At 44.1% G+C, this 27,417-nt stretch overlaps 1 protein-coding gene across 5 annotated transcripts in view; it reads left to right on the top strand.

The window, feature by feature from the left end:
• Window positions 1–27,417, top strand: part of TCTN1 (tectonic family member 1) — a 275,107-nt gene that overhangs the window by 100,625 nt on the left and 147,065 nt on the right. For all 5 annotated transcript variants that reach the window (XM_069214867.1, XM_069214866.1, XM_069214868.1 and 2 more), the window contains exon 6: window positions 20,604–20,710. In XM_069214867.1, coding sequence (XP_069070968.1) covers window positions 20,604–20,710 — 107 coding nt within the window. The remainder of the gene's footprint in view (window positions 1–20,603; window positions 20,711–27,417) is intronic.

Below are 27,417 nucleotides of genomic sequence, written 5' to 3'. Positions count from 1 at the left end.
ATGCCAGCTAGGAGTGACTCACCAACTTATTGGTCTGGGCATATAAAACCACCTAATGAGGGGCTCCTATAATTTGACAGCCATGTTTCAGCTCAGGCCTCACTAACTGCTGATTCACATGGCTCTTTCCTGGCTGAACTAAAACCCACATTGTAACACATGCTAGCTGTAACCTAAGTCAGCTGGTCAAATCCACATTGGCCCACAGTTGACTACCACCAGGATACCTCCACATGACAATAATTCTCCCTACCTTAATATCTAGCCAAACCAAAATGTGTACATGCTGAGTGACGTATATATTGCCACGTTATCTTAGTTACATAGAGCGCTGAGCTGGTGAACGCCCTAGTCTTTCGTGCAGGATACCCACAATAGCCCCACTCCTCTGCGATCAGTGGGTCTTTATTGGCCCGAGTCATCAAAACAAACGCTGTTTGCAAGGAACTAAAGATGTCCCAGAGAGCTTCTCCATATCCTTACTCCAGGACCTGCTCTGCAGTAAACCAACGGATTGCAGTACTTCACACTCAATTACCTCGAATGGGGGTGCACCTGTTAAGGCACCATCACCCCCCCCCCCCCCCCCCAATGGTTCGGAGCTCCACACAGGTGACATTGGTACTAGTAAATCTTTACGATTGCTATAGAGCCTCTTGCCGGGAATCCGGGAATTAGCCACTTACCCTATTGTGTCTCTTTATGGTGATGACGCATTAATATACTTATGGAGTGGCAAGACCTTTCTAGGTGATCTGATGACTCTCATGGACTCCTCTGGAGACAACTCAGACCTTAGGGAAAATTGGTCAGTCATGTTTGTTTCCTCCTACTCAAATTCCCACACCCTTAAGAGCTGCTCTCCCAAATGAGCACTTACAGTTCTGCCATGACACCTCTAAGTGCCTGGGTATACAAATCTATCACTCACCAGAAGCCACTAAAGATGGTAACCTGGGCCACGCTATGCACTCCATTAGTGGCTCGCTCCCTTTCTGGTGCTCCCGGCCACTGTCCCCATGTGATCCCGAGGGGCTACTTTCATGAGCTGAATGGGTTAGTAGTGGAGCTGATATGGGGGAAAGACCACCGCTGCATGACCTTAAATATTACGCAAAGTCCGCTCCTTGAGGGCAGTCTCGGCATGCCCGATTTTAAGCTATACTATGCTGCTACACAGCAGAAGTGGCCCTTAAACTGGCTTAGTGAGACTCCCAGTGTGAAAAAGGAGATGGTGAGGGCACGCTTAGGCAGCACTAAGGTGTACCCTTGGCTGACTGATTAAGGGAACCAACTTAATGATGACAGTCCCACATGCTGGCGCCTCTTTGTACAGGGTAAGACCTACATCTCTTCGTATTCTTCCAGAATTCTCATAACCCAGATGCCAGACAAGCTGGCCCTGAACACGAGTCATGTATTGATTCTGTGGACAGCGGCGGAGATAGTTGAGGTGGGGGACCTTTTCAACGAAGGGTCCTTTCTGTCCTATGTAGAAATTATGGACACCTATTCTCTGGAACCAGGGCATTTCTTAACATACCTCGCCATTTGTCAAGTGATACGTGACACCTGGGGATGCGGAACCACTGCAATCGGCCATCCTACAAACCTTGCTGTCAAACACGGGCCAGACACAAATCATTCCACTTCTGTACAAAGCCCTACACACAAGCACTACTGTGCTCATGGAAAAAGCATACAATAAATGGTTGGCAGTTCCCTACCCACCAACCCCGCAGACATGAAGGAGTCCGTCCTCACAGTAACACCCGCCTCCCCGTTGCCGGTCTGGTCATACCAAGATTTCTTTGGGTGTATGTATATTGGTTTTTGCTCTTTTTATTTGAATAAATATGTAGACGGGTGTCGTCCACCTCGTCTACAGATACCTTGGAATGGCACCGATCGCGCGCCTCGTCCGATCCCGTCCCGCATCTCCAGGGAGACGCGTGGAGGCTGGACGATACATCGGCCCCGGATTTCCGGGTCGCCGAAGAAGAGAAAAGAAGACGGACTTCGGGACAGGGGAGAGAGGAGCAGGAAGAGAACAGGACGAAGAGGAGACGCCTCGGAAAAAGAACACCGCATTTGGGAGAGACAAGGAAGAGGCAACCAGCACGAGCAACGGAGCCGGAAAAGACTACGAGAGAGGAGACAAGCCCCGCCACGACCCAGGAGGGTCGTGGCTTTTCAAGGTACAGTCCCTGTTAAAGGGACATCGACATAAGGGGACTACAGGACGCGAGGGCACAAAAGGAGGGGTAGGAGAGAAAAGGAACACCGGGGAGGGAATAGGGGAAGAGGGCCGGTTGGGCTGAGCACCGGGAACCTGGGAAAAACACTGACCGTACAACCTCCCTGCCACCAGCCTTACATAGCTATTATTGTACCCTCCCCTATGCCTGCACTAACCTAACACACCAACCCCAGTGTTTCCTTCCCTCACCCTCCCGCACGTGTACTAACTCAAGGCGACAACCCCATACCTCACCACTTACCTGGTCTTGTCTTCTTGTTTTTCGAGACCCTGCTGGAAAAGGAGCCGGGAAGACGTAGTCCGAAGACCGTCACAACCTAGGGAAAACAGAACATTAAGGATTATTAAAAACAGCAAGACCTTCACGGAAGCACCTCCAAAAAAAGGACACGAAATAGAAGAAAACTGTATTGCTACCCTAATTATTATCTTCCCACTAAAACAAATAAAATTATTAAATTTTTTTTTCCCTTCGGGGACTCACTTAAAATACGAGTCAGAGTCCTCTGTATCGCCGAGCCTTCCACAGTGGTGTCAGAAGTGGGATATAATCCCCAGGTGGTACAGAAGTGTTGAGATCATGGGAGAAAAACCCACATTAGAGGACATGATAAAACAATTGGCGGAGGGCCAACGCCACCTACAATTGGTATGGGAGGCACAACAGAGAGAGGCCAAAGAAGATCGAGAGGCCCTCCAAGCCGCTCTGAAAAGCCAAGCCACCATAATGGCTAATAATCAACTGGTGCACGAAACCGCCCTTCAGAAATTGACAGATACCATTGCTGCCAGCAAGGTACACCCTAACGTGCCCAGTTCGGTGCTACAAAAATATCAAGCGGGTGAGGATTCTGACTCATTCTCTACAAACTTTGAAAGAGTGGCCTCGTCAGCCCAATGGCCTGAAGACCGATGGGGTCAATACATCGCCCCCCTCTTGACGGGTACCCTCCAAACCGCCTATCAGGCTGCGAATCCTGGTGGCACTACCCCTTATTCGGACATTAAGAAGAGTATTCTCGAGAGAGTGGGACATGATACTGAATATTACCGGATGAAGTTCCGAAAAGTCAAATGGGGACATAATGAGGATCCGTGTACATTTTATTTCAAGGTCAAGGACTTAGGACTGAAGTGGTTGGGGCCCCAAGGTACCAACCACGAAGGTGTGATCAAAGCCATCATCTTGGAGCAATACCTAGACTTCCTTCCCGGGAGTACCCGTAATTGGATAAGACAGCATCCCAAGATCGATACCGAACTGGCAGTCGACTTGGCTTGTGCCTACCACCGGTCTGTGGATATTAAAAGCCAAGCTCCCATACCCATGAGCAAAGTACCCATAGGTCCTCCCCAGTATACACCCCGACGAGCCCTTGAGGAACCTGGTCCCTCCAGGAGTGGGGAGCGGAGCCCCATGCAACAACCACAATGTTTCAGTTGTGGTGAATGGGGCCACATAGCAAGAGGATGCCCAAAGAAACATGAGGGGGTTGAACCTATGGAGATAGGAGTCACTCGAGGGAGGGTTTTGTGCATTGGAAAGGGAGATAAAACATTCAAACACACCCTAAAGGTAAACGGGCAACCGGTAGAGGCCTTGATTGACTCCGGGTGTAGTCAATCGGTAATGCGCAGAGACATAGTAAAATCTGTAAGTCCGACTCCAAGTCAGTGGGTTACGATATGCTGTATCCATGGGGACAGGGCCAACTACCCCCTTGAGCTGGTAGAAATAAAATAGGGCACATATCGAGACCTCCTTCCCATGGGTATAATGGACAACCTGATAGAAGAATGCGTTATTGGCACTGATTATTTGAGATTTCCTGAACTCTTAGAACAAACGCGAAAGTCCAAACCTACCGACGATTGGTGGTTGGACGCCCCGTTTGTTACCACACCCATTGATGGTCCCCCAGAACGGAGAAAACTAACCCGAAAAGTAAAGAGAGAAGAAAAACGAAAATATGCCCTAAACAAGACACGGGGCTACCAGAGAAAACAGTGGCCAGCATCAACAGTGCCCCGGTTTCGTTTAGAGTTAGCCAACGAGAGGATCCCACCCTTGTGCATGCCTGGAGGAGTGCTAAAAGTGACTCTACAGGGGAGGTAGGTCCACACTTTATAGTCCATAAGAATCTTCTATATAGGGTTACCTTGACGGTAAACGGAGAAAGGAAGCAATTAGTGGTCCCAGAGCCTTACCGGACTCAGGTGTTGTTCCTAGCCCATAATCAACCAGGAGGAGGCCATTATGGCCGAGAAAAAACTGAAGAATACTTATTAAGACGTTTTTATTGGCCTGGAGTCTATGCCCATATTCAAAAATACTGTACACAGTGCCCTAGATGTCAGTTAGTTGAACCAGGAGCAGTGAGGAGAGCCCCTCTACATCCCCTACCTATAATAGACACTCCCTTCAGACGCGTGGGTATGGATTTGGTCGGGCCTCTTTTACCGTCTACTAAGGGCCATACACATATCCTCGTTCTTGTAGATTATGCTAGCAGATACCCTGAGGCGATCCCTCTTACCAGTACCACCACAAAAACAGTTGCACAAGCCATGATAACATTTTTTTCCCGTGTTGGTTTCCCCCAAGAAATTCTCACGGATCAAGGCACTCCCTTTGTATCAGGTCTCATGAAACAGATATGTAAAACACTAGGAATTGCCCGAATAAAAACTGCAGTATATCATCCACAGACAGATGGTTTAGTGGAACGGTATAATCGCACCATTAAAACACTCCTGCGGAAAATAGTAGACGACTCGGGAAAAGACTGGGACCAGAAACTACCCCTAGTTCTTTACGCAATACGGACACATGAACAGTCCTCCACTGGACATAGTCCGTTAGAGTTAGTATTCGGAAGACAACCCCGTAACTTACTTGACATGGCAGCAGAAATGTGGGAGGAAGAGAATAATGAAGAGAACCCCCTATTGGAATATATCCACAAATTTAAAACGCAACTACAAACAGTTTGGGAAGATGTGCGACATCATTTAGAAAAAGCTCAAGAGACGCAAAAGACCTATTATGATCAGGGTGCCAAATTACGGGTTCTTCAACCAAATGACCAGGTGCTAATAATGCGACCTACATCTGAACATAAACCACTGGCTAAGTGGCAAGGCCCTTACCGGGTAATAAAAACAGTCTCGCCCGTTACTTATCTTATTGAAATAAACGATCATCCTAAACGGACCCAAATCTATCACATTAATTTGTTAAAAAAATGGGAAAACCCTGAGAATAACAATAGTCTTCCTGCTATTGGCTACCTAGTAACACCCACCAATGGGTTAGGACTTAACCTATATCCCACGCCAAAACCAGAAAAACCAACAAGTCCCAGTATCAATGAGTCTCTTTCCGAGACAGAGAAAAGCCAATTATTCGAGTTGATACAACAACCCTCTGAGTTTTTCTCAGAGCTTCCAGGCCGAACATCTCTGGTTCAACATCATATTCGAACACCAGAGGGCCAGACCATACGCCTACGGCCCTACCGAATTCCCGAGGCGAGGAAAAATCTTATGGAAGAAGAGATAACGAAAATGTTATCTTTAAAAGTTATTGAACCCTCCACTAGTCCTTGGTGCTCCCCAGTTGTGCTGGTTCCAAAACCGGATGGCTCCGTCCGGTTTTGTATCGATTTCAGAAAGCTTAATGAGATATCACTATTCAACACATATCCTATTCCCCGGGTAGACGAGGTACTAGAAAAGATAGGGAATGCACGTTTTATGTCTACCATTGATCTAACGAAAGGCTTTTGGCAGATCCCCTTAGCCCCGAATGATAAAGAAAAGACGGCCTTTGCAACCCCTTCCGGTTTATACCATTTCACTGTTCTTCCCTTTGGACTTCACGGAGCACCTGCTACATTTCAACGTTTAATGGACCGGCTCTTACGACCGTTCCAAACGTTCACAGCAGCATATCTCGACGACATTGTCATCTTCAGTGCGTCATGGTCAGAACACCTACAACACCTAGAAAGAGTGTTTTCTACATTAGTGAGGGCCGGTCTCACAGCTAATCCCAAAAAGTGTGTACTAGGACAAACCCAAATAGCCTATCTCGGCTACGTCATTGGTAAGGGGGTCCTACGTCCCCAGAAAGATAAGGTTGAGGCCATCAAACAGATACCTATCCCCAGAACCAAGAAAGAGCTCCGTTCTTTTCTAGGGTTGGTAGGATATTATCGTAGATTCATCCCACAATATTCCACCATTACGGCCCCCTCACCGACTTGTTGAAGAAACAGTACCCCGCCACCCTTCCTTCTTTTTCAACCTCTCAGCTTCAGGGGTTCCAATATCTCAAAGAGACCCTTACGACCGAACCAGTGTTACGGTGTCCCGATTTTTCCAAGCCTTTCCACCTCTTCACCGACGCTTCCAACGTCAGCCTTGCGGCCGTCCTAGCCCAACCCGACGACCTAGGTCATGATCATCCTATCGTATACATCAGTCGTAAACTCCTTCCAAGGGAAGTTCACTACCCTACTATCGAGAAGGAATGCCTAGCCATAAAATGGGCCATTGAATGTTTACAGTATTATCTCCTGGGCAGACCTTTTGTCCTATACACTGATCATGCCCCTTTGACCTGGTCAGCCTCCCATAAGGGCACTAATTCCAGGGTTTTACGCTGGTTTCTTGAGATCCAGCCTTTTACCTTTCAGGTCCGCCACATCCCTGGGGCCAGGCAATGCCCCGCTGATTTCCTCTCCTGCTCTCCGGACTCTACGGTCCTCTACCAGTCCCGTTCTTGGGATGGGGTGTGTAGTCCACCTCGTCTACAGATACCTTGGGATGGCGCGATCGCGCGCCTCGTCCGATCACGTCCCGCGTCTCCAGGGAGACGCGTGGAGGTGGGACGATACATCGGCCCCGGATTTCCGGGTCGCCGAAGAAGAGAAAAAGAAGACGGACTTCGGGACAGGGGAGAGAGGAGCCGGAAGAGAACAGGACGAAGAGGAGACACGTCGGAAAAAGAACACCGCATTTGGGAGAGACGAGGAAGAGGCAACCAGCACGAGCAACGGAGCTGGAAAAGACTACAAGAGAGGAGACCAGCCCCGCCACGACCCAGGAGGGTCGTGGCTTTTCAAGGTACGGTCCCTGTTAAAGGGACATCAACATAAGAGGACTACAGGATGCGAGGGCACCAAAGGAGGGGTAGGAGAGAAAAGGAACACCGGGGAGGGAATAGGGGAAGAGGGCAGGTTGGGCTGAGCACCGGGAACCTGGGAAAAACACTGACCGTACAACCTCCCTGCCACCAGCCTTACATAGCTATTATTGTACCCTCCCCTATGCCTGCACTAACCTAACACACCAACCCCAGTGTTTCCTTCCCTCACCCTCCCGCACGTGTACTAACTCAAGGCGACAATCCCATACCTCACCACTTACCTGGTCTTGTCTTCTTGTTTTCCAAGACCCCGCTGGAAAAGGAGCCGGGAAGACGTAGTCCGAAGACCGTCACAACCTAGGGAAAACAGAACATTAAGGTTATTAAAAACAGCAAGACCTTCACGGAAGCACCTCCAATAAAAAGGACACGAAATAGAAGAAAACTGTATTGCTACCCTAATTATTATCTTCCCACTAAAACAAATAAAATTATTTAAAAAAAATTCCCTTCGGAGACTCACTTAAAATACGGGTCAGAGTCCGCTGTATCGCCGAGCCTTCCACAAAATATGTATTGTATTTGATTGATGCACATATATTGAGTTTGTGAAGTCGGTGATCACCTGTTGGCCTCAAAGGCACGTTAAAAAATGGTGAAAACTGACGTCAGCACGCCGGCGAGGACCTCTTACTGCCACAATGACCTCAGAAGGAGTCGCGTGGAGTCGGGCAATTGTGACGTCCCCGTCGACGTGCAGAGCTGGGAAGAAAATTTCCGTCAAATGCTGGCGCATTGGGAGAATTCATAAGGTGAGGAATCCACAGGTAGCTAGTGTATCCACCAGAAAAGGCGTTACCGAAGGTAAGTAACTTGTTCTTATGACCATTTAGGGAAGTACAAACTGTATTCAGATCAGTCAATAAACCAAATGTGGGGTAAGCTGTAATAACAATCAATTATTGTTCTACTGTTTATGTGACTGAGTGGTAACATGGTATATCTTTATCCAATCTTCGTTTACGTTAATAACTCATTGTCCCTGCAGAGTTCTAATAATAGTTTTTCTCTTATATTTGCTCTACATGATGACGTGAAAATGTGGATAGCAATGTTTAGTGCTTCTTCCATTTCTTGATCTAAGAATAGACCTAAGGCATGATTGGAGACCTTAGTATTACAGTCTACTGCAATGATTAAATCATTGGCATTTTCTGTATCAGTGACTTGGTATAAAATGAAACAAGGATTTGACAGACGGATAATTTTTCGGACCAGGTGAGATATATATATATGTTGGCAAGGAGAAAGACATTCATTTCAATACTCACATCAACATTCCTATGAAACTGTGTACATTGTACTAAGTTCAAAGAGCGAGAAAAGGCTTTATAAGACCAAGACTATTCAATACACAGCAATGTCACGATCCCTCCACTCGCATGTCATATCCTAGATTTTTTTGACGGGCAGCTAATGACATTAAAATGGTCACAGCCCCAGTGCACCATGTCTCCTGAATGCAGATAATATCTGGATTTAGGGGTTTCAAGGAATAAATATTTTGAATCTTAGATGTGGACCCAGCTAAGTTTCAGGAACAGACTTTAATTCCCTTACAAAATGGGCTATGCAATTTTATGGGACCAAGATTGATTGTTAAATACTCTAGCTGACCAGTTCCACTTAGATACACCATCTTAAACAAGCACAGGGAGCTGAATATTTTGTCCTAATAACTTGACGGGTCTTGCCCCGACCCTATGTAAATGACTTGTAATTTTGCAGTTCGATGGCATGTGTAGCTGCAGATACACATGCTTTGCACATCCCGCCATCTAGTGTTGGGCTCGGAGTGTTATAAGTTGTTTTTCTTCTAAGAAGTCTTTTCGAGTCACAAGATCGAGGGACTCCTCCCCTTTCGGCTCCATTGCGCATGTGTGTCAACTCCATCTTAGATTGTTTTTTCTTTCCGCCATCGGGTTCGGACGTGTTCCTTTTCACTCCGCGTTTCGGTTCGGAAAGATAGTTAGAATCTCGGAAAATTCGACGGTATTGTTTGCGTTCGGTATCGGGTTAGTTACAACTGATCGACACCGAATTTTGAAGAGCTTCGGTGGTCCTTCGGGGTTTTCGATCCCCCGTCGGGGCCTGGTCGGCCCGACCACGTGTCTCTTCAAGGCTAATGGAACAGACCCCATTCCACTTCTGCCCCATATGTCACTACAAGTATCCTTATACAGATCAGCATCTGGTCTGTAACTTGTGTTTATCTCTAGAACACAAAGAAGATACTTGTGAAGCCTGTCGAGCGTTTCGGTCGAGGAAGACATTAAGAGACCGAAGAGCGAGAAGACTACAGATGGTGTTGGCGCCGACAGGACAAAAACACTTGGAGGAGGAAGAAGAAACCTTCTCCATCGAGGATTCGGACTCGGACGAGGTCGATCCCGAACAGACGCCGAAAACCGTGAGTAAGACATCGACACACAAAACTCACGGAAAGAGCGCTAAAGCCCAGGGGAAGCCACCGCCAGCAGGCCATGGCTTAACCCGAAAAATGGGTGACCGATCATCGGCACCGAACAAGGGCACGCATGTGTCGAAGACATCAGACTCTGGTCGAGATACCGGCACAGAGCAGACTCGACCCCGAGACAGCGGGTCAGAGCAAGTTCGGCACCGAGAGGACGGCACCGAAACGAGTCGGCACCGAGAGACCGCAACGCCGAAAATTTAAAAAGTGTCATCTGAGCCGAAAAAGACTGCCAAAAAAAGTTTCTATTCCGAAACATCCAGCCTCTGAACCGAAAACAAGTTCCTACACAGAGGAACAGGGACTGCAAGGACATAGGTTCGGACAAGAACTAGAGTCAATGGAGCCAGACTACACTCAAAGAAGGCTCCACATCCAAAAGGACACAGGGAAGATAAGTACTCATCCCCCAATTAGGATGAAAAGAAGACTTGCCTTTCAAGAAAAAGACAAGCAGCCACAGGCAAAGGTGGCAAGACAAGTAACCCCGCCACCATCTTCACCATCTTCACCACGCTCAACGCACACATCACCGGTAGCCACTCCACCACTGATGCAGTCCCCAACTCATACTGGAATGAGTCAGGATGATCCAGACGCATGGGTTCTTTATGATGCACCAGTATCAGATAACAGCCCAGACTGTTATCCAGCGAGACCGTCGCCACCTGAGGACAGTACAGCCTACACACAGGTGGTGTCAAGGGCAGCGGCGTTTCATAATGTCACCCTGCATGCAGAGCCTATTGAGGATGACTTTTTATTTAACACACTATCCTCCACACATAGCCAATACCAAAGTCTCCCTATGCTACCAGGAATGCTAAAACACTCCAAACAGGTGTTTCAGGAGCCTGTGAAGGGCAGGGCCATAACTCCAAGGGTGGAGAAGAAATACAAGCCACCGCCAACAGACCCTGTATACATCACACAGCAATTAACACCAGACTCTGTGGTAGTAGGGGCAGCTCACAAGAGAGTGAACTCACACACCTCGGGAGACGCACCACCTCCAGACAAGGAGAGTCGCAAGTTCGACGCTGCAGGGAAAAGGGTTGCAGCACAAGCGGCCAACCAATGGCGCATTGCCAACTCACAGGCATTGCTGGCGAGATATGATAGGGCTCATTGGGATGAAATGCAACATTTCATTGAACACTTGCCCAAAGAGTTCCAAAAAAGGGCACAACAAGTGGTGGAGGAAGGACAGAGTATCTCGAACAATCAGATACGCTCGCCAATGGATGCAGCAGATACAGCTGCTAGGACTGTAAATACAGCAGTGACCATAAGGAGACACGCATGGCTGCGTACTTCAGGATTCAAGCCGGAAATACAACAAGCCATGCTGCATATGCCTTTTAACAGACAGCAGTTGTTTGGGCCGGAGGTGGACACTGCTATCGAAAAACGTAAAAAGGACACTGATACGGCCAAAGCCATGGGCGCACTCTACTCCCCACAGAGCAGAGGCACATTTCGTAAAACACAGTTTCGAGGGGGGTTTCGAGGACAAAGCACAGAACCCACAACCTCACAAACAAGGCCCACTTATCAGAGCCAATATCAGCGGGGAAGTTTTTGGGGACAATATAGAGGGGGCCAATTCCAAAAGAGTAGAGGGAAGTTCCAAAGTCCCAAAACTCCTCAAAACAAGCAGTGACTTAGACGTCACAAATCCCCAACACATAACACCTGTGGGGGGGAGACTAACCAAGTTCTACAAACATTGGGAGGAAATAACAACGGACACTTGGGTCCTAGCAATTATCCAGCATGGTTATTGCATAGAATTTCTCAAATTCCCTCCAAATGTCCCACCGAAAACACATAATATGTCAAAAGAACACATGGATCTTCTAGGACTAGAGGTCCAAGCGTTGCTACAAAAAGATGCAATAGAACTGGTACCAATTCATCAGAGAGGAACAGGAGTTTACTCGCTGTACTTTCTCATACCCAAAAAGGACAAAACTCTAAGACCTATATTAGATCTCAGAACATTAAATACCTACATCAAATCAGATCACTTTCACATGGTTACGTTACAGGACGTAATCCCATTGCTCAAACAACAAGACTACATGACAACACTAGACCTAAAGGATGCATACTTCCATATACCGATACATCCTTCACACAGAAAGTACTTAAGGTTTGTATTCTAAGGGGTACATTTCCAATTCAAAGTGTTGCCATTCTGGATAACAACTGCGCCAAGAGTTTTTACAAAATGCCTGGCAGTAGTGGCTGCACATATCAGGAGGCAGCAAATACATGTGTTTCTGTACCTAGACGATTGGTTAATCAAAACCAACACGCAAGAACGGTGTTCACAAAGTCACACCTTCAGCCGTGTCAAACACAGCAATACTTAGGGGTGACAATCAACGCAACAAAAGGGATTGCCACTCCAAGTCCACAAAGGGTAGAGGCATTTCACAATGTAATACAGGCCATGTATCCAAAACAAAAGATACAAGTCAAGATGGTGATGAAACTACTAGGCATGATGTGCTCATGCATAGCCATTGTCCCAAATGCAAGGTTGCACATGCGGCCCTTACAACAGTGCCTAGCATCACAATGGTCACAGGCACAGGGTCAACTTTTAGATCTAGTGTTGATAGACCGCCAAACATACACCTCGCTTCAATGGTGGAACAATATAAATTTAAACCAAGGGCGGCCTTTCCAAGACCCAGTGCCTCAATACGTAATAACTACAGATGCCTCCATGATAGGATGGGGAGCACACCTCAATCAACACAGCATCCAAGGACAATGGGACACTCAGCAGAAACAGTTTCACATAAATCACTTAGAACTACTGGCAGTATTTCTAGCTTTGAAGGCATTTCAACCCATAATAAGCCACAAACACATTCTTGTCAAAACAGACTACATGACAACGATGTATTATCTGAACAATCAGGGAGGAACACACTCAACACAGTTGTCTCCTGGCACAGAGAATATGGCATTGGGCGATTCACAACCACATTCGCCTAATAGCACAGTTTATTCCAGGGATTCAGAATCAGTTAGCAGACAATCTCTCTCGGGATCACCAACAGATCCACGAATGGGAGATTTACCCCCAAATACTAAACACTTACTTCCAAAGATGGGGAACACCACAAATAGACCTATTTGCAACAAAAGAAAACGCAAAATGCCAAAACTTCGCATCCAGGTACCCACAAGATCAATCTCAGGGCAATGCGTTATGGATGAGCTGGTCAGGGACATTTGCATACGCTTTTCCCCCTCTCCCACTCCTTCCGTATCTAGAAAACAAATTGAGTCAAAACTAACTCAAACTCATACTAATAGCACCAACCTGGGCAAGACAACCTTGGTACACAACACTACTAGACCTCTCAGTAGTGCCTCATATCAAGCTTCCAAACAGACCAGATCTGTTAACTCAACACAAACAACAGATCAGGCATCCAAATCCAGCATCACTGAATCTAGCAATTTAGAATTCGGACATCTAGACCTTACACAGGAATGTATGGAGGTCGTAAAACAAGCAAGGAAACCAACCACAAGACATTGCTATGCAAATAAGTGGAAAAGATTTGTTGTTTATTGCCATAATAATCAAATTCAGCCATTACACGCATCTGCTAAAGACATCGTAAGCTACTTACTGCATTTACTAAAGTCAAAGCTAGCTTTTTCATCCATTAAAATACATCTTACCGCAATTTCAGCTTATCTGCAAATTACGCACTCAACTTCATTATTTAGGATCCCAGTCATAAAAGCATTTATGGAAGGCCTAAAGAGAATTATTCCACCAAGAACGCCACCAGTTCCTTCGTGGAACCTTAACATTGTCTTAACACGACTCATGGGTCCACCTTTTGAACCCATGCACTCATGTGAGATACAATATTTAACATGGAAAGTAGTGTTTCTCATTGCCATCACATCTCTAAGAAGAGTAAGTGAAATACAGGCATTTACCATACAAGAACCCTTTATTCAGATACACAAGCATAAAGTTGTTTTACGAACTAATCCAAAGTTCTTACCAAAAGTCATATCACCGTTTCACTTAAATCAAACAGTAGAACTACCAGTGTTCTTTCCAGAACCAGATTCTGTAGCCGAAAGAGCACTCCATACATTAGACATCAAAAGAGCTTTAATGTACTACATTGATAGAACAAAACAAATACAGAAAACAAAACAACTATTTGTTGCTTTTCAAAAACCTCATACAGGGAATCCAATATCCAAACAAGGCATTGCCATTGGATAGTTAAATGTATTCAAACCTGTTATCTCAAAACAAAAAGAGAACTGCCTATAACACCAAAGGCACATTCAACTAGGAAGAAAGGTGCCACTATGGCCTTTCTAGGAAACATTCCAATGACTGAAATATGTAAGGCAGCCACATGGTCTACGCCTCATATATTCACCAAACATTACTGCGTGGATGTGTTAACAACACAACAAGCCACAGTAGGACAAGCAGTACTACAAACTTTATTTCAAACAACTTCAAGTCCTACAGGCTGAGCCACCGCTTTTGGGGAGATAACTGCTTACTAGTCTATGCAAAGCATGTGTATCTGCAGCTACCCATGCCATCGAACTTAAAATGTCACTTACCCAGTGTACATCTGTTCGTGGCATGAGACGCTGCAGATTCACATGCGCCCACCCGCCTCCCGGGGAGCCTGTAACCATTTCGAAGTTGATCTTGAACATTTGTAAATATATCACTTTAAACCACATTATGTACATACATATTTACTCCATTGCATGGGCACTATTACTATAATACACAACTCCTACCTCACCCTCTGCGGGGAAAACAATCTAAGATGGAGTCGACGCCCATGCGCAATGGAGCCGAAAGGGGAGGAGTCCCTCGATCTCGTGACTCAAAGACTTCTTCGAAGAAAAACAACTTGTAACACTCCGAGCCCAACACTAGATGGCGGGATGTGCAAAGCATGTGAATCTGCAGCGTCTCATGCCACAAACAGATGTACACTGGGTAAGTGACATTTTCCTTATTGTCCAATTCCACATGTGGCATACTGTAGTTAATTACCATTTATCATCAACATGGTTGTGATGGACATTGTATATCTAATGACCGATGATCCAAATTGGGATTACAAGCCTGAGCCTTCAGATCGCAAGTGGAAACTGAAAATCCTAAATTAACTTCAGGAAAGCTTGGTTGGAAGATCTGCTTTTTAATTAGTTCTCGGATCCCGGATCCCGGATCTCATCGTCCCTTTCTGGAAAATTAAATTCTTTGTGGGGATCAATTGCGTAGTAAAAGAGAGGACTGACATGTAATCGGGAGATTGTAATAAATGATCAGCTCAGTAAGATGGTTCAGTGATTTAACTACTTACCAGTGGTACCTGATGTACACTGAAGGTCATACATTTGCATTCCTTCAATGCTGACTCGTCCTTTTGTTCTTGTTCATTCTCCGAACGTAGATTTATTGAATACTGTAAAATAAGTACACGTTATTTACAACACTTACAAATGGTAGCTATGCAATAGGAAGTGCACAAAACAAGTTATAATTATTAACCCTCTACCCCCTGTGATGCAGTCAGCATGCAGGCCACTATAGACTTCTGCTGTGGCAAGAGTACAGTAGCTGTACCAGTAACAGTTGGTCAGTTAAACTGGCCAGACCCCAATGAATATCTAGGTTGGATTTTGCTGGGATGTCCCACTCTAAATTGATAATTAGCATAAACCACAAGACCATCCTTTAGACCAAAATTGGACATAGGTTCTTTTATATATATATGTAGCAAAAATGTTAAATGAGGTATTATTTCAAAAGATATATTTGGAACAACGCAGTGAGCTAATAAATATTTTGCAGTATACATTCAATGTTGAAACAAATAACATTCAGAGAAGGCCATGTGAACGGAAATTAGTGTAAAAAACAACTCTGCATTGGTATGAAATATAGACCAGTAGTAAATCAATCAAGACTTAGGGTCTCATTACGAGGCTGGGGGTCTTGAGACCGCCAGCCTCATGGTGGCGGTCAGATCTCCACACTCCAGGCGGTCTGACCACCACATTATGACCCTGGCAATCAGACACCCTCTGTGTTGACGATATTGGGCTCAGCTCCACGATTGTACACCTTTAAGGAAATGTGGTGCTGCCATTCTCTTCATTAAACACTATACAAGATATAACAAACATGGCAGGATCTAAAGGGAAGATATATTTTTGTCAAAATACATATTTGCTAAACTTTCTAGATTGTGGGATCAATATATGCTCTCAATGATTCTAAAACTACTTTTATATCCCTAATTAGCAGACTTCTGTCATCTTGTGGATCTACCCAAGTACTAATACGAGGACATTGGAATGTTACCTTTGATCCACACATTGATAGATCAGGGAAATCTGATATTCATCACTATAAGGGCAGATACATATTACTATACTTTATTGAAGATTATGCACTTCAAGAACCACGGAGAATGTTACTTCCAAATGAAAGGGAGTATACCTTCATATCATATCCACACTCAATTTGCACAAGTATTTTACAATTTTTTTAGTCCCCACCCCCCCCTTCTTACAATTGGCAACGACTATGAATATTATCCCTTACAACGTTTCTGATCATGACCTCATAAATATTTATCTAGATATAGGCCTGTCCCACTCCCTGAAACCCCCTTAGAGACTTAACCTTTCCTCCTATAAAACACCCCAGAAAAAACTTAAATTATGTCTACACGTTGAACAATCCTCAAGAGACAATGAACACTCAGGGCCTGATTACAGCTTTGCCGGAGGGGGTTAATCCGTCCCAGATGTGACGGATATCCCGCCCGCCGTATTACAAGTCCATTATATCCTATGGAACTTGTAATACGGTGGGTGGGATATCCGTCACATTTGGGACAGATTAACCCCCTCCGCCAAAGTTGTAATCAGGCCTTCAGTCTCCAATGAACATACATTATGGGGCACAGAGAAAGTAGTAAGAAGAGGCTTAATAATGAAAGATGTGTCATTTATTAAAAAAACAAATGAACAATGTCCGAGTTGGCCTTGAGAAAGAAATCTCAACTCTTACAGCTACTGATTCGCAAACAGAATCCCCAAAAACATTGAAAAAATTGCTTTCCACAAAATTCACTGTTAGCAACCTTTACACGTCCTATGCTGAGAAATGCCTATTTTGTATTCGCTGGCGACACTATGAACATGGGGAAAAAGTTGGGAGACTACTGGCCTCTCCGTTACTCCAACAAGAATTTTCCAGAGTGATACCCGCTATTAAAATTTTTAGATGAGAACTACCTACTCACCCTTCCGAAATCTTGTCACAATTTCAGAATTATTATTAAACACCTAATACGTCCATGAAATGTTCATATCAGAAAGAAGATGCTTTTTTTACACAACTTAATCTTCCTAAATTAACACAAGAGCAAAGAGAGGAATTAGAAGTAGAAATTACTATAGATGAAATAGGTAATGCTGTTGACTGTTTGGCTACTGGTAAAGCTGCCAGAGAAGATTGACTGTCAATTCAATTTTATAAGATTATCAAAATATATTCTGTCCACATCCTTTAGATCCATTTTTAATGAAGCACTGCAATACAAGACAGACACTTCCTGATTTCTTACATGCCCGTATATCGGTAATTCTTAAGCAAGACCCGTTAGAATGCTCACGTTATAGCCCAATCTTATTAATAAATTCAGATGTCAAGATTTTAGTCAAAGTCCTAGCTGATCGCCTTAGCTCTGTCTCTTATCTATCCTTCTCAAGTTGGCAGGTCATTCATCTACTAATCACCTCCGTACTATTTCACACTTACTTTGAAACCACAATGAAGAGATAGTCCTCCTTTCCCTGGGCGCTGAAAAAGCTTTTGACAGGGTAGCATGGGCTTACTTGTTCCGTACCATGGAAAGGATGGGATTTGGTAATGATTTTATTACTCTAACCAGAGGCATGTATTATTCACCTACAGCTGCCTTTTCATGTAGCAGCTCTACATCACCATATTTTCACATCCATTGTGGCACTAGACAAGGCTGTCGTTATCTCTGTTATTATTACTCTTTGCCTTGGAACCATTGGCTATTGCTATTCGCCTAAATATGGATATTAAAGGCATTGAGACTGCTGCTGGGGAAACTGAAGCCTTTTTTTTTTTTGCCAGACTATGGCCCTCATTATAACATTAGCGGTAAAAACCGCCTACCGCCGCAGTAACGGCGGCCAAAAGACCGTCACCATGGCTACCAGCCATCCGCCAAATTATGACCGTAGCTGGAATTCCGCCAGAAGGATGGTGGAATTCTGGCTGCGGCCATGGCGGCGGGTGGCAGAACCATTGGCCACACCAGTAGACCACTGCAGACTGTATCATGACCCATGATACGGCCTGGAGGTGTTCTGGTGGCGGACGCTGCTGCTGGCAGCAGCGCCCTGTCCTGTCTGCTGCCGGAGGACCCCCTGGAATCAGGTAAGTCGGGTGCTCCGACAGGGGGAGGTGGGTGTGGGGGTGTTGTGTGTGTGGGGGGGGGTTGTGTGTGAATGTGTGTGTGCGTGAATGCGGGTGTGTGTTGCTTGTTGTATGTGGTGCATGTATGGATGTTTGAGTGTTTGTATGTTGTGTTGTGTGAATGCGTGTTTGCTTGTATGTATATAAGTGTGTGTGTGTGTGAATGGATGTATGCATGCGTGGATGAATGTTGGTATGAGTGTGTATACGAGGGTTACGATGGTGAGTGAAGGTGCATGTATGTTGGGGGGTGGGTCTGGAGTGGGAGGAGGGGGTGGGGGGAGACTAGGTGAGGGGGAGGGGGCAGGTAAGAGCCCTATCAGTGACAGGGAAGGAATTCTCGGTCACTGATAGTGCCTACCGCCATTGTTTTCATGGCAATAAGGTTGCCACGAAAACCATGGTGGTAAGCGAGGTTATAATCCCACTAGAGGGCTAGTGACGGCCGCCTGGCTGGAGACTGAAGTCTCCAGTCCGGCTGCTGTTACCGTCGTGGCAGACCGAGTGGTACATTGACGATTTGGCTTGCACCAAACCGGCAATGTCATATTCTGAGGAAAAGTACCGCCAGCCTGTTGCCAGTACTTTTCTCAATTTTACCGGCGTCTGCCAGGGTTGTAATGAGGGCCTATATCCTTTTGACTCTCTCACAACCAAAATCATCTGCATCCTCTTTAATTTCACTGCTAACCACTTTCTCAACCTTTTCAGGTTATAAATTAGTTGGTCAAAATGCAAAGCACTAACAATGACTCAGATTACCACTAAAGCCTCTATTGATGATCTCCCCTTCTAATGGTTACACTCCAAACGAAAATATTTAGGGATACTCCTTAATCCTGGCCTAAAAAATATGATGGACAATTTCAATCTCATCATTGAACAGGTTAATAGGGATTTTCAAAGTTGGACACTCTTAAACTTATCACTTTGGGGTAGAGTACAAATCATTAAAATGAACATGATCCCCAAATGTAACAATATTTTTGGGAATGTTTTCACTACCAACCCCATGTTACTTTTTCAAAACTTTGTCATCTGTTATTTCTAGATTTGTATGGGGTGGTGACAGACCTGCTTGAGTGGCCCAAAATTGCACTTCTTCTCAGGAAAAGGTGGTCTACCTCTCCCCCACTTGGAACGCTACTAGATTGTACAACTATTAGCTCACTCTACCTATATGCTCTCAACACATAGGAATACTCCACTTTGGATTAAAATCACACAGTCCTTACTCAAATCCGATACTTCGATTGCTATTTATCATACAAAGCGACCACAATTTTACAAATTCCTGTAATCCTATTATTTGTTCTTCTCAGTTAGGCAAAAGATACACACTCTTACAAGAACTCATGCCCGATCTCAGGCTCCTTTATGGAATAGGGAAAGAACTCGAGTAGTGTATGTGGACTAAACATAAATCATATTTCCAACATGTTTACATAACAATACTTTTAAAAATCATTCATGAACGTACAACAGAAATGTAATCTCCCTTCATCACAATCTAATAACTATGCTGAGCTAGTTAATATCCTTTCTTCCAGTATGGCAAAATCTCTTGGAAATAACTTCCCAATCAGAAATGGCACAATACATTCACACTTGGAAAGACTTTAAAGGCATGGTTTCTGTTATTTATTCTGTTTTAATATATGGTTTTGATATTTGCACATCAATTTCCCTTTTACCTTCTCATTTTTACTTATCTATGATTATCAGTTTATATTTGTTTTTCTCCTTTTTCCTTTCTTTTGTATATTATGTACACTTCAAATGTATGAAATATCTATATATGATTCATTACTTGTTTTCTTTTGAAAAATCAATAAATTGAGAGTAAAAAAGAGGAGTTACCATGAAAACTTACCTAAGGATACATCAGTTCCCTCTATATTTCACATTACCATTGTAGAGACACCTACATACACACACACAAACACCTGTAGAGACATTTGCACTGACATAGTTTCAGACAGGTAGACATATACATAGACACAAACACGCAGGCGCCGACAGAAACACACACTAATAATTTCACTGTAATACAATATTTAGTGCTGTTTCTCTGATATTTGTTCATATCTTTTTTCAGGTTTTCTGTTAAACCAGGATGTGAAGTGTAGCCGAAACATAAACGTGGAGAACTGTAATATTCCAGCCCTTACTCTTTCTACGTATTACAATATTAGCATTTTGGAAGTGAGTAATCTTGTACACATGAAAGCATTTGCACTTCATTTAAATCACCTTTAATTAAAATATAGTTGTTGTTATGAATGGAAAATCAAGATTTTGTTTGCATTGATATTTCTTGTTATTGATAAAGGGGTTTGGATGGTATTGTGCTTTTGGACTGTAGAGTTGTGCTATCATTGTCTGGGAGCACAATATGATTTAGTGAAACAGGGCATTACCATTTAATTTGTACAAGAAAAAAAGGAAACCTAGCAAAAAATGAATAAGCCTGATGTGGCTCAAGAATCGGATTTTCATTTTGCAAATTAATTGTGGGTTTGGGTGTTATTTATATTGTAATAAATGTTACTGTGTTTTAGATACTAGAAAAGATGGAGACTGATTCATCCTTGCTAGCACTCAAACTTGTAACTGTCAGATCACCACATATGTCAATGGCTAATATGCCCTCACTGACATCCTGTTGGTGTAATTTCTTGAGCCTGTCTCATTCTCTAGGGGTGCTCCAATTTTCCCTATGATTATTTTTTTAAATATAAATATTAGCTCTTTTTTTTTCTTTTTTACATAATGGAGAGGTTCAACATTGGGAGGATGCACAGATGAGAAAGCAATGCGGGGGAAAAGCACATGAAGTGTGAGCGCAACACGGAGGAACCGGGGAGAAGCACAAGGGGGAAAGAGCGAGAGATTAACATGAAGCATGGTGGAGTAGGGAAGAGAAGTGCATGAGAGACACTACTGGAGAACACATGCTCTTCTGTGAGGTTCTTAGCCAAAAAGAATAAATATAGTGCCTGAAAACTGAGTAGTGGAAGGACACAAGTGATGTGGCCATGCTCTAGGGAAGGGACAAACACAGTAAGCATTTGCAATGCAGTGGGTCTCACGTTTGCTCCAGTTAGAGCTATTAGCATTGTAAATTCTTAAAAGGACTTTTCTTGTCACAGAAATTGAAAACGAAAAGTAAAACAGTTGACAAAAGCAAGCTAGTTCAAAGCGCCATGGCCGCCATAAAAATAAGTGCGAAGGAGAGACACAAAAGGAAAAAGAAATTTGCCCGCAGTCAAACGCATCGGAAAACGTGGAATTATCTGTGTAACAGGGTCGATGGCCAAGGGGGTAACAAAACTACCCCAAGAAGGGACATACATAAAGCATTTAACAATGATAACAAAGGATTTTTGAAAAGCAAGCCCACAAATTAGTGATAGTGATGGGTGTGCAGTGGGTGTGGTTAAAAGCTCACAGATAGATCAGAATAGGCCAGAGCGCTTGTGTGTTCGACCTAAAAAGGAAGTAAAGCCCGCACAAGCAAACAAATAAGAAGCAAGCAAATGAAGGTAACAATAAATCCAGCCAGTGGTAAACAATGGGTGGGATCTATACCAAGAGTAAGGTGACAATAGGCCTTTTTGCAAATAGACAGCTTATGCCGCTGGTAGGTGAGACCTGAAAAAGAAAAGCCACCAGCTTTACCAAAAAGCTATTTCAAATTTGAAAGTCCCATGCACACAAGAGACACTACAGTGAGTCTACACGGTTGAACAGTATTTAATGTTTGCTCACATTCTCTGATGCTTGATTTGTTTTATTAGCAATACCTCCAGTCCAATGTTATTGAGGCATCATCAGTTCGATTTAGTGGGGTGCACCAGTATAATTAAGAAATTGGGTTTTCCTTAATTTCCTAAATACGTTGTAATTTCCAACATGCTTATTGTTTGCTTAGTTTACGCCGGTGGTTGCTCTCCTTTTTATCACCAGGCTTTGACCCGGAGTAAGAGAGAGAAAGAAACAAAAACATGAAAGAGTGAGCAAGAGTAAATGGGAAAGCAGTAAGAAAGGGACAAAGACAGATGAAAAAACCCTGCAAGAGTGAGAGAGAGTGACAAGAAGTGTTGGGTGAGGAAGAAAAAATCATGAGGGTTAATGAAGACTAGGCAGCTTTGGTTTGGTCAACCCCTGCAAATATTTATTACTTTTTCCCCTACATATTAAGCACAGCTACAGATCAGTCCATAGTGAAGATGAGTGTTGGGCGTTGCAGTTGCAACGCTTTAATGTCATAACTAGTCTTGCACTGACTCCTCACTCCTGTTCAACTGCAAATGATTAGTCCTGCAAATTTACCTTAGGCAGTACTTTCACAACCGTTATATTCATGACAGGCATCACAGGTGGTGAAGTACATATGTATCCATCATGGGCAGTACTGGTGGTGACAAACAGTTATATACACCTCCTGCAGTACTGAAAGTTATGAACAGTTATATTATTTGCATGCAGAACCACCATTTAAATGTTAAATGTATCTCCAACAGTACTTGTAGGTACAAACAGTTGTATTCAACTCAAGTAGTGCTGGCACTTATAAACAGTTCATTTCATAGTATTTAGTACTGACAGTTGCATACGGTTACATTAACCTCATGCATTACTACCAGTGATCAACAATTATATTTTCATCAGGCAATACTAGCATTTTCAAAACGTTATGCTGAACATAGACAGTTCAGTAGGCCCTTATCTTGGTACTAAGGCAGGTAGGAACAGTTCTATAAAACTCTCACAGTACTGACACTTACAGACAATTATGTTAATCTCAGGGAGTCTTAGAAGTGTCATTCATCTCAGGGAGTTTTAGAAGTTTCATTCATCTCAAGCAGCATTGGCAGCTTTGAACAGTTAGCTCAAGCAGGTTAGAACAGTTATATTCAACATATTCAGTAATGGAAGTTACAAAACGTTATATTGATCTCGGGGAGTACTGGCAGCTCCAAAATTGTATCTTCATCTCGAATACTACTGGCGGTTATGAAGAGTTATGTACCTGTAGGGCAGTAGTGGCAGTTATGAACAGTTCTGTTCACCTCAGGCAGTACTGGTAGTTATGAACAGTTATATTCCTCCGATTTAATACTAGCAGATGTGAACAGTCACATTTATCTCAGGTGGTACCGGCTATTAGGATAGGTTATATACACCTCTGGCAGCAATGGCAATATCGGACAGTTATATTAATTTCATACAGTATGGGTAGGGTTGAACAGTTATATTCAACCTATGCAGTACTGGTAGTTGGGAACAGTTGCGTTCACCTCAGGCACTAGTGGCTGTTACAAGCATTCGTTTCAGTACAGAAGTGTTGACAATAATATTCCTCTTGGGCAGCAATGGGGGAGGACCAGTTCTATTCATCACATGCATTACTTGCTCTCATGAACAGTTATGTTCATCAAAGGCAGTATTGGCCCTGCTGACCAGTCCTAATTATCCGAGACAGTACTTGCAGAGACGAAGCATTTTATTCATTTTAGGGCGTATTGACAGCTATGTACAGTTAAATTCCTCTTATGCAGTACTGGCTGCTATGATCAGTGATAGTCCTAGTATGTAATACTGGCAGCTTTGAACCGTTATATTCATCTTAAGCAGTACAGGCCATTGCGGACAGCTATGTTCAATTCAGTACTGATAGCTACAAACAATGAATGTCAGGATTTCTGGTAGCACTAGCAGTTACAAACAGTTATAATAATTTCAGGATTACTGGCAGCACTAGCAGCTACACACAGTTCTACTTATTATAGGAAGCCCTGACCTCAGGGTGCACTGGTGGTAATGGACAGTTCTATTGATCTTAGGGAGTACTGGCGGCGGTGAACAATTCTGTTCATAGCAGCACTGGCAGTTACGAACAGTTATACTCTTCATATTTTGTGCCGGTAGTTACCAACAGTTATATTCATTTTGGCAATATTGACCGTTACAAACAGTTATGTTGTTGCCATGCACTACTGACAGTGATGAACAGTTTCATTCACCCTAGGCATTACTGGCTGTTGGTAACAGTTATAGTTTTTGTAGGCAGTACTGTTAGTTGTTCAATTACAAACATTTGAATATTCATCCCATACAGTACTGGCAGTTAGGAACATTTATATTTGTCTGCAGTACTGGCGGTTAAACAGTTATGTTAATCTCAGGCAGTTACAGACAGTTCTATTCTTGGTATTCAGTACTGGCCTAGATGAACAGTATTAGCAGTTACAAACAGTTCTACACATCTAACGCAGCTCCAGGGGGGATTAACAGTTCTATTTATCGTATTCAGTACTGGCAGTAACAAACAGTGATCTTCATTTCACTCAGTACTGGCAGTAACAAACAATTACATTTACCACAGGCAGTACTAGCAGTGATTGAATAGCTGTATGCATTGTATTTGCTACAGGCAATGAGCAACACTCAAATTCATCTCAGACAGTATTAGCATTTAGGCACAATTCTATTGGTCATGTTCAGTACTGTCAGTGGTGCGCACAGTCCTCGTTATTGCATTCAGTACTACCAGTTAGATTAATCTCAGGCAGAACTGGTATTTACTAACAGTTGTATTAATTCCCAGCCATAAATTCAGTTACACTTATCACAAGCAGTATTGGCAGTTGAAAACAGTTATATTCATCTTAGACGGTACTGGCGGTTACAAACTGCTGCATCATCCTTTGTAAATGAAAGGTTTGAAAACTTGCAATCACTTGTCACATTTTCTATTGCACCTATGGTTTTGGCACAGATCTCTATACCAATAGGACATTTAAAACGTTTTACATGCCAAATAGTTCAGTCTGCCTCTGAAATTACACTTGCCATGTTTGACCATGATTGCAAGAACAAACCCCATTGATTTCACTCAGCCTTTCATCCTTGTCTAAATACATAAATGAAAACTGTCTGTCTCACCAAGATACCCAGGAAGTGACATCAATGGATTTCCCCTCATCCATTGGCACAGGAGGTGACATCACTGGATTGCTCATCATCCATCTGCACAGGAAGTGACATTCCTTAACCCACCCACAGCCAGCATGCCTCTCAGCGCCCTCAACCCCGGCCTCTGCACCACACAAAATTGAAGGAGAGTTCTTCTGCGCTTCCTGCAAGTTTTCATGCACGAAGCCACACCCAACACTCACTACACTGACAGTACCCATCACCTCACTCACTCACACATTCCTGCAACTATGCACATAACGCTTCACACTCACGTGCGTACTCCTCAGTACTTGCTCACTCACCATGCACAAAACTGAGATCTGAGACTTGCTGCATGACAGTTCTTCTGATCTACTTTTCCTCACGGAAACCTGGCTGAACCCTGCATCAGCACCTGACATAGCCAAAACCCCCCCTCCCACCAGCTACAAGATTGAAAGGCAAGACATACTTCACAAGCTTGGAGATGGAATTGCCATCATTCACAAGAACACCATCATCTGCACCATATCCACAGACATGCCATCCTTCAAAATAGAACACCTCGTTCAAGCTCCACGTCATAGCCAACCTCACCATAAGAGGCACTGTCATCTACAGGCCACTGAGACCACGCACCAACTTCACTGACACCATCATGGACTTCGTTGCACCATTCGCCCTCAATGCTTGCAATTACATCCTTCTTGGAGACCTGAACTTCCACCTGAAAGACCACCCTGGTCCCAACCCAAGAGCACTTATTGAAGACCTTGGAAGCCTGGGCCTCACCTAACGAGTAAGGCCCACATCGCCTGACACCTCCTGTACCCTGTTTTTACCAACACTGGCAACATCTGAGTCGACGAGCCCGCACTAGTCCTCAGGACAGGCCACGCCCTTGTCAAGTTCAGTAGCCCTGTTGCAGTTCAACGCACACGCACCACTGTCAGATCAGCCCTCCGAAACTGGAACAGCAGCACTGACTAGAACTGCAACACCTCTCTCACTGACCCAAACACAGCAACAGCCTCCGAAATCCATCAAAAATCTCAACAATTGGATCACCTCCTGCACCAACTCCTTGGTCCCCCTCAAACACAGCAATACAACAAGATCCAGACACCAGGCTAGTTGGTACATGGAAGAGCTCATACTGATGAATCGCCACAGCAAACAACTGTTGGCGTGCCAATGGAGAATAAACCAGGACAATGCAGACAGGAACATGTTCAAATCTGCCCTACATTGCTACCACCAAAGGATCCGAACCACCATATGTGCTATTGTAGTAAACTGCATCTCTGCCAGCACCAACAGAAGCAAAGAAATCTTCACCATTGTGCAGAATTTCACAACACTGTGGGCCGCCCCCAACTCGATCATCCCCTCACAGGACCTCTGCAACAACTTCTCAACTCTTCAGCAACAAAACACTGCCATTTACAGCAACTTCAACCCTCAACCAGACCCAACACCTTGCCAAACACCTCCTTATCTTAACCAAAGAAACAGTGCTAACCACATGGCCTATCATCACTGCAGAAAACACCACCCTTGCCATGACGTCCATCCACTCGGAGGCCCCATCGGACCCCTGCCCCATCACATTTATTCTAAAGGACTGCTACCAATCAGTTCCATGCTCACATCTATTCAGAATGCCTCCATCTCTTCTGTGACCTTCCCAGATGCTTGAAAATGTGCTTCTGCCCTCCCATTGTTGAAGAAACATTCTGTGGGCTGATGTCACTGGATACCTGAATGATCACCAACTCCTCAACACCCATGATACTGGTTTCAGACCCAACCATAGCACTGAAACAGCCCTTGTGCCGCCACAAATGACATTCTCATGACTCAGAATCCAAAGACATAGGCCCTCATTATGACATTGGCGGTTAATCCCATTTACCGCCAGACTGACTGCCGCCAACATCCCACCACCG

Source organism: Pleurodeles waltl, chromosome 11 (assembly GCF_031143425.1).
Source record: "Pleurodeles waltl isolate 20211129_DDA chromosome 11, aPleWal1.hap1.20221129, whole genome shotgun sequence".
Classification (NCBI taxonomy): Eukaryota; Metazoa; Chordata; class Amphibia; order Caudata; family Salamandridae; genus Pleurodeles; species Pleurodeles waltl.
This window is presented reverse-complemented; position numbering and strand designations above follow the sequence as displayed.